Raw genomic sequence first — 14,051 nt, 5'->3', positions numbered from 1 at the left:
GCGGAGACAGCTTCTCGCCACGCCACTTGGTAGGAGCGACCGGTCAGGTAGGACGCAATCCAGGAGTGAGCCGCGCCGGAGATGCCCAGCTCGGAGAGGGTGGAGAGGAGGATCTGATGGTTCACAGTATCAAAGGCAGCAGACAGGTCTCCTGCACAGATTCTGTCAGACCTGGGCCCTGACAGTAAATCTCAGTACGACAAAAATAATGGTGTTCCAAAAAAGGTCCAGTTGCCAGGACCACAAATACATATTCCATCTAGACACCGTTGCCCTAGAGCACACAAAAAACTATACATACCTCGGCCTTAACATCAGCGCCACAGGTAACTTCCACAAAGCTGTGAACGATCTGAGAGACAAGGTAAGAATGGCCTTCTATGCCATCAAAAGGAACATAACATTTGACATACCAATTAGGATCTGGCTAAAAATACTTGAATCAGTTATAGAACCCATTGCCCTTTATGGTTGTGAGGTCTGGGGTCCGCTCACCAACCAAGAATTCACAAAATGGGACAAACACCAAATTGAGACTCTGCATGCAGAATTCTGCAAAAATATCCTGTGTACAACAGAAAACACAAAATAATGCATGCAGAGCAGAATTAGGCCGATACCCGCTAATGATCAAAATCCAGAAAAGAGCCGTTAAATTCTACAACCACCTAAAAGGAAGTGATTCCCAAACCTTCCTAACAAAGCCATCACCTACAGAGAGATGAACTTGGAGAAGAGTCCCCTAAGCAAGCTAGTCCTGGGGCTATGTTCACAAACACAAACAGACCCCACAGAGCCCCAGGACAGCAACACAATTAGACCAAACCAAATCATGAGAAAACAAAAAGACAATTACTTGACACATTGGAAGGAATTAACAAAAAAACAGAGCAAACTAGAGTGCTATTTGGCCCTAAACAGAGAGTACACAGTGGCAGAATACCTGACCACTGTGACCCAACATTAAGGAAATCTTTGACTATGTACAGACTCAGTGAGCATAGCCTTGCTATTGAGAAAGGCCGCCGTAGGCAGACCTGGCTCTCATGAGAAGACAGGCTATGTGCACACTGCCCACAAAATGAGGTAGAAACTGAGCTGCAATTCCTAACTTCCTGCCAAATGTATGACCATATTAGAGACACATACTTCCCTCAGATTACACAGACCCACAAAGAATTCGAAAACAAATCCAATTTGGATAAACTCCCATATCTACTGGGTGAAAAACCACAGTGTGCCATTACAGCAGCAAGATGTGTGACCTGTTGCCACAAGAAAAGGGCAACCAGTGAAGAACAAACACCATTGTAAATACAAACTATATTTATGTTTACTTATTTTCCCATTTGTACTTTAACTATTTGCACAGAGAGAGAGAGAGAGAGAGAGAGAGAGAGAGAGAGAGAGAGAGAGAGAGAGAGAGAGAGAGAGAGAGAGAGGTGAGAGAGAGAGAGAGAGAGAGAGAGAGAGAGAGAGATAGAGAGATAGAGAGAGAGATAGAGAGAGAGGGTTTGTAGCTGCTGACAGTGTATTCCTGTGTTGGACAGCCTGAGAAGCCAGGCTTTGAAGACAAGATGAATGCCTGCAGTGTCCCTGTGGCCCCTTCTCCCCACTTCCTCCAAGGAGACCGTCTTTTCAGCACTTTGATGCGTATCTCCTCTCAATGACGCTAGCTCTCCCTCTCCGCAGATACAAACAGGAAAGCCATGCCAACTCCCCCTGGAAAACTCACTTCCGTAATGGTTATTTTGTTCCAGAGAAGGGGGCGTACCCACCGTGATTTAACACCCCGTCCTCGATGAGCTCATCTTCACTGAAGTCTATGAAGGCTTCCACGTGAGCCAAACACTGAAACAACAAACATACAGATGTTGAGCGAGAGAGACAACAACAACATATGCTATACTCATCACATTCCTCTCTATATTAATTCCTTTGGCAATGATTTAAGTTTCTCGGTTGTGATTGTCTTCTAGGTCACATCTCAGTGGACTAAATCATCTCAATCGACTAAAACATCTCAGTCGACTAAAACATCTCAGTGGACTAAAACATCTCAGTCGACTAAAACATCTCAGTCGACTAAAAAAAGCATCCTCTCCTTGTCTCCTTTCATGACAGAAGTGAACAGGTGAAAGCAAATCCCCGGTAGCCATCATCGCTATTGAGATGCACCCTAAAGATCTGAATGTTGATTGACACATTGAATGATTGACAGTTCAATAGGGCCCGCTAGGAGAGGAAACATCAGCCTACTCCAGGTTCCCTCCATCCACACATTGTACCAGAGAAACAATAGCAGCATTGTCTGCATGCCAAACTAAGGAAAGGGTGAATCTACAGTAGGTAGATTCCAAACATACTATATTGACTGTCAAAAATAGAGATTGGCTTTTGTTAGGCTGCTGACGGTTTTCCTCAAGAAGACTAAAATTAGGCTATTTTCTGTAGCGCTCCTCTCAGGAGAGGTGGTGAAGTGTTGATACCCAGGTCTGGTGCCAAGGTAGAGATCACACGATACATTCCGGGTAGAAGCTGTCCATTGGCACAGATCTAGAATCAGCTGGTTCCTGATCCCTCATCTCTCATCCCGGCTGTCAAGACAACTACAGTATAGACAGGACACTCTCTGGACATCACACTCAATCAGACCACTCTACCAATGGCCTGGAGACGACTCGCAGCCAAATGGCAACCATGGCAACTCAAACAGCCCACACTAGAGCTGTCTAGTACACACAAAGGCCTGAATCCTAACTTTGAGATCTTTGTGCTTTTTATGCAACATCGCTACACAGTTGCCTGGCTGGCTTAGACAACAACAAGTTGCTAGGTAACCATCCGTCTTTTCTCTTTCTCTGGGGGAACCTACTCTCCTACCCGTTTAAGCCTGTAGCTCCAGTCCTGGTAGACGCGGCCCAGCTCTCCATCCATCTGCCTGAGGGCCTGCCTCCTCTGGGCCTCAGTCTCAGCGTGGATCAGGTCACCCAGGCCCTCCACCTCCGTCAAGCCCAGTTTCCCCGCGTGGAAGGCCCTCCGCGTGAACTCCCCTGCCTCCGCAGGCCTCACACCTTCCAGGCTTCCTGCATAACACACACCGCACAGCAAGACAGAGACTCACTCAAACGGGGTCAAAGCCAGGGTTAATTAGTAACACACCACACAGCAAGACAGAGAATCACTCAAACAAGGTCAAAGCCAGGGTCAATTAGTTACACACCACACAGCACAGCAAGACAGAGACAAAACTTGGGTCACTAATAAGGTTCCCTAACGTTCAGAAGCCAGGGTTACTAAGGTTCACTAAGGCAACGTAGATTGCATGCCAAGTTAATTAATTGACATATTGTGCATTTAAAAACGGGATTCACTCATATATATATATATACGGTAGTGTATATGTAGTCTTTTGGGACGACAGAGTACAACAAAGGGTTAAAAGCATCCACAGCTAAATATACACTACCTAAATACAGAGTGGACAAAACATTAAGAACACCTTCCTAATATTGAGTTGCACCCCACCACTCCTTTTTGCCCTCAGAACAGCCTCAATTCGTCGGGGCATGGACTCTCCAAGGTGTCCAAAGCGTTCGGCATGGATGCTGGCCCATGTTGACTCCAATGCTTTCCCACAGTTGTGTCAACTTGGCTGGATGACCTTTGGGTGGTGGACCATTCTTGATACACATGGGAAACTGTGGAGCGTTGCAGTTCTTGACACATACCGGTGCGCCTGGCACCTTCTACCGTACCCTGGTCAAAGGTACTTAAATCGTTTGTCTTGCCCATTCACCCTCTGAATGGCACACATACACAATCCATGTCTCAATTGTCTCAAGGCTTCAAAATCCTTCTTTAACTTGTCTCCTCCCATTCATCTACACTGATTGAAGTGGATTTAACAAGTGACATCAATAAGGGATCATAGCTTTCACCTGGATTCATCTGGTCAATATGTCATGGATAGAGCAGGTGTTCATAAAGTTTTGTACACTCAGTGGGTAGGTTTACATGCACAGTAATAAATCGATATTAAACTCATTATGGCAGAAGGCAGATTATGCAATAGTCACGTAAACACCTTACTCTGCTTATATTAATCGGTGAAAGGTCATAATGGAAGTAAACCTACGCCGATTAAAACACCTGCTTTTCTGAGTAATCTTTCGAATTATTAGGACATGGAAACAGCTTAATCAGAGTTCCAGCAGTGTATTTGATCTGCACACGTGCTAGCACCAGCCCAGCAAGCCTCCCACGTGCTAGCACCAGCCCAGCGAGCCTCCCACGTGCTAGCACCAGCCCAGCGAGCCTCCCACGTGCTAGCACCAGCCCAGCGAGCCTCCCACGTGCTAGCACCAGCCCAGCAAGCCTCCCACGTGCTAGCACCAGCCCAGCGAGCCTCCCACGTGCTAGCACCAGCCCAGCAAGCCTCCCACGTGCTAGCACCAGCCCAGCGAGCCTCCCACGTGCTAGCACCAGCCCAGCGAGCCTCCCACGTGCTAGCACCAGCCCAGCGAGCCTCCCACGTGCTAGCACCAGCCCAGCGAGCCTCCCACGTGCTAGCACCAGCCCAGCGAGCCTCCCACGTGCTAGCACCAGCCCAGCGAGCCTCCCACGTGCTAGCACCAGCCCAGCGAGCCTCCCACGTGCTAGCACCAGCCCAGCGAGCCTCCCACGTGCTAGCACCAGCCCAGCCGGAGCCTCCCACGTGCTAGCACCAGCCCAGCGAGCCTCCCACGTGCTAGCACCAGCCCAGCGAGCCTCCCACGTGCTAGCACCAGCCCAGCGAGCCTCCCACGTGCTAGCACCAGCCCAGCGAGCCTCCCACGTGCTAGCACCAGCCCAGCAAGCCTCCCACGTGCTAGCACCAGCCCAGCGAGCCTCCCACGTGCTAGCACCAGCCCAGCGAGCCTCCCACGTGCTAGCACCAGCCCAGCGAGCCTCCCACGTGCTAGCATCAGCCCAGCGAGCCTCCCACGTGCTAGCACCAGCCCAGCGAGCCTCCCACGTGCTAGCACCAGCCCAGCAAGCCTCCCACGTGCTAGCACCAGCCCAGCAAGCCTCCCTCTTTAGCGCTAGTGAACTGAGTTTGGAACAACTGAATTTATGCGTCTTAGAAGCAGTTCTCATACAAACTTTATATATCCGAACTCTGAATCAAATATGCTTACCAAAAATAACATGGCCGCTGTGGTAGAACGTTTATTTTGATTGGCGATTTTCTGCATTTATCAGAGTGCCATCAGGTAGCCTGATTTCAGATGTAAACAGGATTATTAGGGAAATCATTCTTCTTGCAAAGCATGTAAACGTTTTAATCAAACTATTATATTAATCTGATTATCCACATTTATCGCATTATTGTATGCATGTGACTGTACTCAGTGTATATTTGTAGGTGTATTTAATTTAATTGTCATATAAAGTTACACAATAGAGTGTCTGCTGGCTGCTTGTCTCTTGTCTTCCTGAGAAATACACACACTGCCAGAAAGAGACAAACCCCGTGCCTGCTCTGGGCTCATGAAGTCATAGGGTCAGAGGTTCAGAGTTGAAGGGTCATTCTGGGATCACTGTGAGTGGCAAAAACAACACTGGCAATGAGGTAAGGTGTTTTTGTTAGAACCTTTACAGAACTTAATTTATTGGTTGTCAATATGGTGGCCTGATCCTTACACCCTCTGCAAAGGCATTAACCAGAGACAGTTGGCTGTTGCCAGTTGGTTATTAACACTGTACTAGTACCGTATTAATAAAGAAGCACAACGCTGGTAACTACAGAAGACACCAGGATTATATCATCAACTTTATGTATTATGTTGTTGACTGGCTGTTCTGAGAAGATGCAATCTTACTGCAATCTGAGGCGCTGCACAGTTGACATTCATTTATATAACACTGCCCCCTAGCAGCCAAACATTAACATTGCAAGGAAACTGACAACAGTTCTGCATTGCTCTCAAGTTCAAGGAAACTGTTTGCAGGAAGGAAAGCAACGCAGACACCCAGATGAAACAGCTACATGAACACTTATCTCCTCTAGGCTCTAACCTAGTACTATATATATATATATATATATATATATATACACACAGGTGAAAGCAAATCGCCAGTAGGTATCATCGCTATTGAGATGCACCCTAAAGATCTGAATATTGATTGACACATTGAATGATTGACAGTTCAATAGGGCCCGCTAGGAGAGGAAACATCAGCCTACTCCAGGTTCCCTCCATCCACACATTGTACCAGAGAAACAATAGCAGCATTGTCTGCATGCCAAACTAAGGAAAGGGTGAATCTACAGTAGGTAGATTCCAAACCCACTATTTTGACTGTCAAAAATAGAGATTTGCTTTTGTTAGGCTGCTGACGGTTTTCCTCAAGAAGACTAAAATTAGGCTATTTTCTGTAGCGCTCCTCTCAGGAGAGGTGGTGAAGTGTTGATACCCAGGTCTGGTGCCACGGTAGAGATCACACGATACACTGCGGGTAGAAGCTGCCCATTGGCACAGATCTAGAATCAGCTGGTTCCTGATCCCTCATCTCTCATCCCAGCTGTCAAGACAACTACAGTATAGACAGGACACTCTCTGGACATCACACTCAATCAGACCACTCATATCTCTCTACAAATGACTGTGCTCTAACCTAGTACCATATCTCATATCTCTCTACAAATGACTGTGCTCTAACCTAGTACCATATCTCATCTCTCTCTTCATATGACTGCGCTCTAACCTAGTACCATATCTCATATCTCTCTTCATATGACTAAGCTCTAACCTAGTACCATATCTCATATCTCTCTTCATATGACTGTGCTCTAACCTAGTACCATATCTCATCTCTCTCTTCATATGACTAAGCTCTAACCTAGTACCATATCTCATATCTCTCTTCATATGACTGCGCTCTAACCTAGTACCATATCTCATATCTCTCTTCATATGACTGCGCTCTAACCTAGTACCATATCTCATATCTCTCTTCATATGACTGCGCGCTTACCTAGGGCTTGTAGGACAGCTGTGATGACTGCAGGACCTCCGTGAATATGGAACTCCGCACTGTCTTCCCCTGTGAAGCTGTGGGGACCTGACAAGAAAGCACAACAACAGTCACAACAACAACATTGGACCAAGCAGAACAGCTACTATGAGATGCATTGTGGGTTTATCCAAAAATAACTGTGAGATGTCCTCTAGGACCGATCTGACCTTGGAACCAGAGGACCAGTCCTCGGTCCAGCAGCTCTTTGGACTGGGGGTCAGTGATCCTCCGTAGCTGGGCAGTACGAGGAGGGGGTAGGGTCAGACCTGCCATATTCCTCAGGACCATGGAGGAGGCAGGACCACTGACACGGACCACCGCCACACCACACCTGCCGTGGCCCGACGACAGGGCGAAGATAGTCTCAGCATCGCATACCGCTCTGGTAGGGACACACAGGCCCCTCACTGATGGAGCTGCTCTGCTGAAGACAATTATTCAATTGTCAAGCGGCTGGGTCCTTGAAAAGAGCTATATATACACTGAACAAAAATATAAACGCAACATGCAACAATTTCTAAGATTTTACTGAGTTACAGTTCACGTAAAGAAAATCAGTATAATTTGGCCCTAATCTATGGATTTCACATGACTGGGAATACAGGTATGCATCTGTTGGTCACAGATACCTTAAAAAAAAGTTAGGGACGTGGATCATAAAACCAGTCAGTAACTGGTGTGACAACCATTTGCCTCATGGAGCGCGACACATCCCCTTCGCATAGAGTTGATTAGCCTGTGCATGTTGTCCCACTCCTCTTCAATGGCTGTGCGAAGTTGCTGGATATTGGCCGGAACTGGAACACTCTGTCGTACACGTCGATCCAGAGCATCCCAAACATGCTCAATGAGTGACATGTCTGGTGAGTATGCAGGCCATGGAAGAACTGATACATTTTCAACTTCCAGGAATTGTATACAGATCCTTGCGACATGGGGCCGTGCATTATCATGCTGAAACATGAGGTGATGGCGGTGGACGAATGGCACGACAATGGGCCTCAGGAGCTCGTCACGGTAACTCTGTGCATTCAAATTGCCATCGATAAAATGCAATTGTGTTTATTGTCCGTAGCTTATGCCTGCCCGTACCATAACCCCACAGCTACCATGGGGCACTCTGTTCACAACGTTGACATCAGCAAACCGCTTGCCCACACAACGCCATACACATGGTCTGTGGTTGAGGCCGGTTGGACGTACTGCCAAATTCTCTAAAACGACATTGGAGGCAGCTTTTGGTAGAGACATTAATATTAAATTCTCTGGCAACAGCTCTGGTGAACATTCCTGCAGTCAGCATGCCATTGTGTTGTGTGACAAAACTGCACATTTTAGAGTGGCCTTTTATTGTCCCCAGCACAAGGTGCACCTGGGTAATGATCATGCTGTTCAATCAGCTTCTTGATATGCCACACCTGTCAGGTGGATGGATTATCTTGGCAAAAGAGAAATGCTCACTAACACGGATACAAACAAATTTGTGCACAACATTTTAGAGAAATAAGCTTTTTGTGCGTATGGAAAACTTCTGCGATCTTTTATTTCAGCTCATGAAACATGGGACCAACACTTTACATGTTGCGTTTATATTTTTGTTCAGTGTTATTATTAAATCGGGGAACAAGCCCCAAAAGGGTCTGGAACCCTCTTGTTATTGTATGGTTTTTATTAATTGTCAAATTTTTGGAGAGCTCTTAATGGTAAGACCTACAGAGACCAAACTTGGTGGGATGGTATACAATTATGCACAAATACATCTGGTTGCACGTGGTGCAACTCTGCCAAATGGTGGCACTATAAACAACCTTTGACTTCAAAAGGTCAGCCCCGCTCCCTCATTCAACCTATAGTAACATTTGGTACATAGGCTCCTCTCTACCCAAGGAACAAATGTGCCTCTTGGACAAATGACGTCACCGTGATGGATTACGTAAATTTATTTTTAAAAATAAATTTAAACAACATCTCAGACACCACTACACCGATTTCTCAGAAACTTGGTGTACAGCATCTATAGACTAAGATCTTCAAACACAACACAAAATGAAGTTGATATCGTTGAGTGAGCTCGGGCCTGACAGCACTCTTGGAGGGAAGGGAGCCCCCTGCTGGCCATGCATCTCAATACTCTACAATGTTTCCTGAAGTGTGCACTGGTTCATTACCCACATGGATTCAAAAGTATACAATTGGTGTGAGTACCAGAAATGAAGTCAGGACCGGAACCCTTTAAATCCAGACCAAGAGTTTTTAAGGATCAAGGACCAGTGGATCGAGACCATGACCTGACCAAGACCAGTTTAAATGGGTAGAAATAGTATAGTACAGTATAGTTCTGTACAGTACAGTTCAGTTCAGTACAGTCTAGTACAGTACAATAATGTACAGTATGGTAAAGTACAGTACAATACATTATAGTTCAGTACAGTAAAGTATAGTATAGTACAATTATGTACAGTACATTACAGTAGAGCAAAGTAGAGTACAATACATTATAGAAATCAAATGTTGGGCCAAATATACATCTACACTGAGCGCAGAAAACATTAAGAACACTGGTTCTTTCCATGACATAGACTGACCAGGTGAATCCAGGTGAAATGTATGATCCCTTATTGATGTCACTTGTTAAATCCACTTCAAATCAGTGTAGATGAAGGGGGGTGGATTGCAACACAATATTAGGAAGGTGTTCTTAATGTTTTGTCCACTCAGTGTATATTTGTGCTATTGGAGGGTTGGAGCCCTTGCAGGCTATGCATGTCAATACTCTGCACTGTTTCCTGAAGTGTGCACTTGTCCACTACCCACAGTGGTTCTCTGTAGCTCAGTTGGTACAGCATGGCGCTGGCAAGATAGTGGGTTCGATTCCCACGACCACCCAAATGTAAAGAATGTATGCACACGACTGTAAGTTAATTTGGATGAAAGCAACCTGCTAAATGGAATGTTATATGATTTGTGCAAGAGATTGAGTCAACACTGGAACCTGCAATTCATACATATACAGTGCCTTCGGAAAGTATTCAAACCCCTTGACTTTTTCCAGATTTTGTTACGTTATAGCCTTATTCTAAAATTGATTACATTTGTTTTTTTCCTCCTCAATCTACACACAATACCCCATAATGACAAAGCAAAAAGACGTTTAGAAATCTTAGCAAAAATATTACAAATAAAAAACGGAAATATTACATTTACATAAGTATTCAGGCCCTTTACTCAGTACTTTGTTGAAGCACCTTTGGCAGCAATTACAGCATCGAGTCTTCTTGGGTATGACGCTGCAAGCTTGGCACACCTGTCTCTGGGGAGTTTCTCCCATTCTTCTCTGCAGATCCTCTCAAGATCTGTCAGGTTGGATGGGGAGCGTTGCTGCACAGCTATTTTCAGGTCTCTCCAGAGATGTTCGACCGGGTTCAAGTCCGGGCTCAGGCTGGGCCACTCAAGGACATTCAGAGTCTTGTCCCGAAGCCACTCCTGCGTTGTCCTGTTGGAAGGTGAACCTTTGCCCCAGTCTGAGGTCCTGAGCGCTCTGGAGCAGGTTTTCATCAAGGATCACTCTGTACTTTGCTCCGTTCATCTTTGTCTTGTTGGAAAATGGTGTTCCATTTGATGTAAAAGCTTTGGCTTCTCTTGAATTGGAGACATTATCATAATCATCCTGGCACAGCCATCTTGGATCAACCATACTGTCACAGCCATCTTGGATCAACCATACTGTCACAGCTATCTTGGATCAACCATACTGTCACAGCCATCTTGGATCAACCATAATGTCACAGCTATCTTGGATCAACCATAATGTCACAGCTATCTTGGATCAACCATACTGTCACAGCTATCTTGGATCAACCATACTGTCACAGCCATCTTGGATCAACCATACTGTCACAGCCATCTTGGATCAACCATACTGTCACAGCCATCTTGGATCAACCATACTGTCACAGCCATCTTGGATCAGCCATACTGGCACAGCCATCCTAAACTCATCACATTGTTATGTTCTAACTTTAGAAACGGTCATAAAATATTGAAATAACTGTGGTGATGGCTTAAGCAGACCATGTTTAGTGACTGCACATCATCATGAAACCCTGCTCCTAACCAGTGCTGGCCTCAATTCCCAACCAATGCTGAAAATAGCAGCTACAGAGCTGCTCTCATGTAAACTTTCTGTTATATTTTTTATCAGCTGTATTGTGGATTCTAAACGTGTCTTGTATGAGACAAACCACTGTATAAGTTTAGGATACAGATGCAGACATTTTCATTGTGTGTGATCCCACATCACAGCACAAACAACACAGTGGTATTCAAACATTTTAAGCAGGGACCCATTTTCTTTGCCATAATTTCTGGGGACAGGACACCATTTTTTTTCACCAGAATTTCTGGGGACCCCATTTTCTTTGGCAGAATTTCTGGGGACCCCATTTTTTTCATCAGAATTTCAGGGGACACAATTTTTCCCCCTAATAATTGATTGTGACCCCACCCCAAATCTAATGACACAACCTTAAAATGAGTACATTTAGATTTTTACATCAACAAATAACCTTCAATTCATTGCATTTTCATCTCTTATCAAATTATGTTTTTCAAAAACATTTGTATATTGTCCCATACAATAATTTGTACTCTTAATTTTTTGTCCCCACTGCAATTCCTCCGTGACCCCGACTTTTAATATCACTGCTCTAATAGAATCTAATCTGACCTAATGTGATTCTAACCTTTGACCTATTTCCCCATCTCTCCAGACATCTAGCGAGGGCAGACACTCAGTCCGGATCTCAGGAGTCAGCACCATCGACTTCTGGGCCGGATTTTCCAGCAAGCCCACTCTGGACTTCAAGATGACCTCCAGCCGGCCGGTTCAAGGTCAGTAAGGTCACTTGATCCACCTCGTTGTACATTTCCATCACACACCTGCTCCTTTAATTTGACTGGAAATGGTGGGATGTTACCTTTTGGGATAATAGCTATCTTTTGTGTGCTTTACCTTAAGCTTAATTTCATGCTTAAGTTTCAAGGGTATTTGGTATTTGGTTTTTCATATTGTTTGGAGATTTATGAATTTGACAGTGGACCCTATTCTCATCATCCTCTTTTGTCTTCTCCTAACCTCCCCCTTTCTCCCTCCCTATTCCTGACTAGTCTCCCAGTCCCTGCCGCTGAAAAACATCCCCACAGCATGATGCTGCCACCACCATGCTTCACCGTAGGGATGGTGCCAGGTTTCCTCCAGACGTGACGCTTGGCATTCAGGCCAAAGAGTTCAATCTTGGTTTCATCAGACCAGAGAATCTTGTTTCTCATGGTCTGAGAGTCTTTAGGTACCTTTTGGCAAACTCCAAGCGGGCTGTCATGTGCCTTTTACTGAGGAGTGGCTTCCGTCTGGCCACTCTACCATAAAGGCCTGATTGGTTGAGTGCTTCAAAGATGGTTGTCCTTCTGAAAGTTTCTCCCATCTCCACAGAGGTACTCTAGAGCTCTGTCAGAGTGACCATCGGGTTCTTGATCACCTCCCTGACCAAGGCCCTTCTCCCCCGATTGCTCAGTTTGGCCAGGCGGCCAGCTCTAGGAAGAGCCTTGGTGGTTCCAACCTTCTTCCATTTATAAATGATGGAGGCCACCGTGTTCTTGGGGACCTTCAATGCTGCAGACATTTTTTTGGTACCCTTCCCCAGATCTGTGCCTCGACACAATCCTGTCTCGGAGCTCTACGGACAATTCCTTCGACTTCATGGCTTGTGGGACCTTATATAGACAGGTGTGTGCCTTTCCAAATCATTGAAAATACAACAGGTGGACTCCAATCAAGTTGTAGAAACAGCTCAAGGATGATCAATGGAAACAGGATGCGCCTGAGCTCAATTTCGAGTCTCAATACTTATGTCTGAATACTTGTGTAAATAAGGTATTTCTGTTTTTATATTTTTTTATACATTTGCTAAAATTGTTTTTGTTTTTTTCATTATGGGGTATTGTGTGTAGATTGCTGAGGAACATGTTTTATTTAATCCATTTTAGAATAAGGCTGTAACAAAATAAAATGTGGAAAAAGTCAAGGGGTCTGAATACTTTCCGAAGGCACTGTAGTGGGTAAGAGCGTTGTGCCAGTAACCGAAAGGTCGCTGGTTCTAATCCCCGAGCCGACTAGGTGAAAAATCTGTCGATGTGCCCTTAAGCACGGCACTTAACCCTAATTGCTCCTGTAAATCGCTCTGAATAAGAGCGTCTGCTAAATGACTAAAATGTAAATGTAAATGTAAGCATCCCTAGCCAGTGAGTGATGTTGTACCAATAACACATTTTATGACTTGTAAAATAAGGCATGCAGCTTGCAGCTATATTTATTATTAATAATAATGTTAAGACATGGAAGACAAGTCAGATCATGGGACTGTTATATGGCTCCCCATCATTAGCTGGCTAACAAGATGCGGGTTATCAATTTGTTAAGGGATATTATTAAGTGATATGTTGGTTGTAAAACGGTAAAAGTATGGTTATGATCAGGATACATTTAATTGAAATAAAAGCAACTAGCCCAGAGAGTTTTGACTAACCTTAATGTCTTGAGGGTGAGAATAGCGCTTCTCCACAATCCCCAAGAAGTGCATGGCAACATTATGATTCAAAGCAAATGTTGCAGAGTTGACCGGCTCTGCCGACTGTATGTAGCTAGCTAGGTTTATTTGTCGCCCCTATTCTCGGTAGAGGCTATAACAACTACAGCTGTCCATGAGAAATGTTGCCATCGTTTAATCAAAAGGCAAAAGCTCACGTGAGATTCACTAGAGGCATTCTGTCAAACTTTCTGGTGGTGACTGAAATACTTGAATATGGCAGTTAGACAACGCAGAGTTGTATTTACTATCTATCGGTGACATTCAGCTCACAAACTCCCCTTGCCTGTATCCATGCTTCTTTCGTTTCCAAAACGATGAAAGCGCGTTAATCCAACGGATAGTTTT

The 14,051-nt window shown here is 45.0% G+C and overlaps 1 protein-coding gene across 3 annotated transcripts in view; it reads right to left on the bottom strand.

Annotated features, from left to right (window-relative positions):
• The window catches only part of gtpbp3 (GTP binding protein 3, mitochondrial), a 37,019-nt gene extending 22,968 nt beyond the window's left edge, over positions 1-14,051 (bottom strand). Inside the window, exons 1-5 of one of the 3 annotated variants that reach the window (XM_041840552.2) lie at positions 13,644-14,049; positions 7,230-7,486; positions 7,021-7,107; positions 2,884-3,086; positions 1,779-1,851 (exon numbers count right to left, since the gene is read on the bottom strand). In XM_041840552.2, coding sequence (XP_041696486.1) covers positions 1,779-1,851; positions 2,884-3,086; positions 7,021-7,107; positions 7,230-7,486; positions 13,644-13,705 — 682 coding nt within the window. In that variant the 5' untranslated portion in view covers positions 13,706-14,049. Of the gene's footprint in view, positions 1-1,778; positions 1,852-2,883; positions 3,087-7,020; positions 7,108-7,229; positions 7,487-13,643 lie in introns of all 3 variants that reach the window. The other 2 variants (XM_041840553.2, XM_041840554.2) reach the window with 2 other exon arrangements.

Source organism: Coregonus clupeaformis, chromosome 20 (assembly GCF_020615455.1).
Source record: "Coregonus clupeaformis isolate EN_2021a chromosome 20, ASM2061545v1, whole genome shotgun sequence".
Classification (NCBI taxonomy): domain Eukaryota; kingdom Metazoa; phylum Chordata; class Actinopteri; order Salmoniformes; family Salmonidae; genus Coregonus; species Coregonus clupeaformis.
The sequence above is the reverse complement of the archived record's forward strand: the minus strand, read 5'-3'. Positions and strand labels throughout refer to the sequence as shown.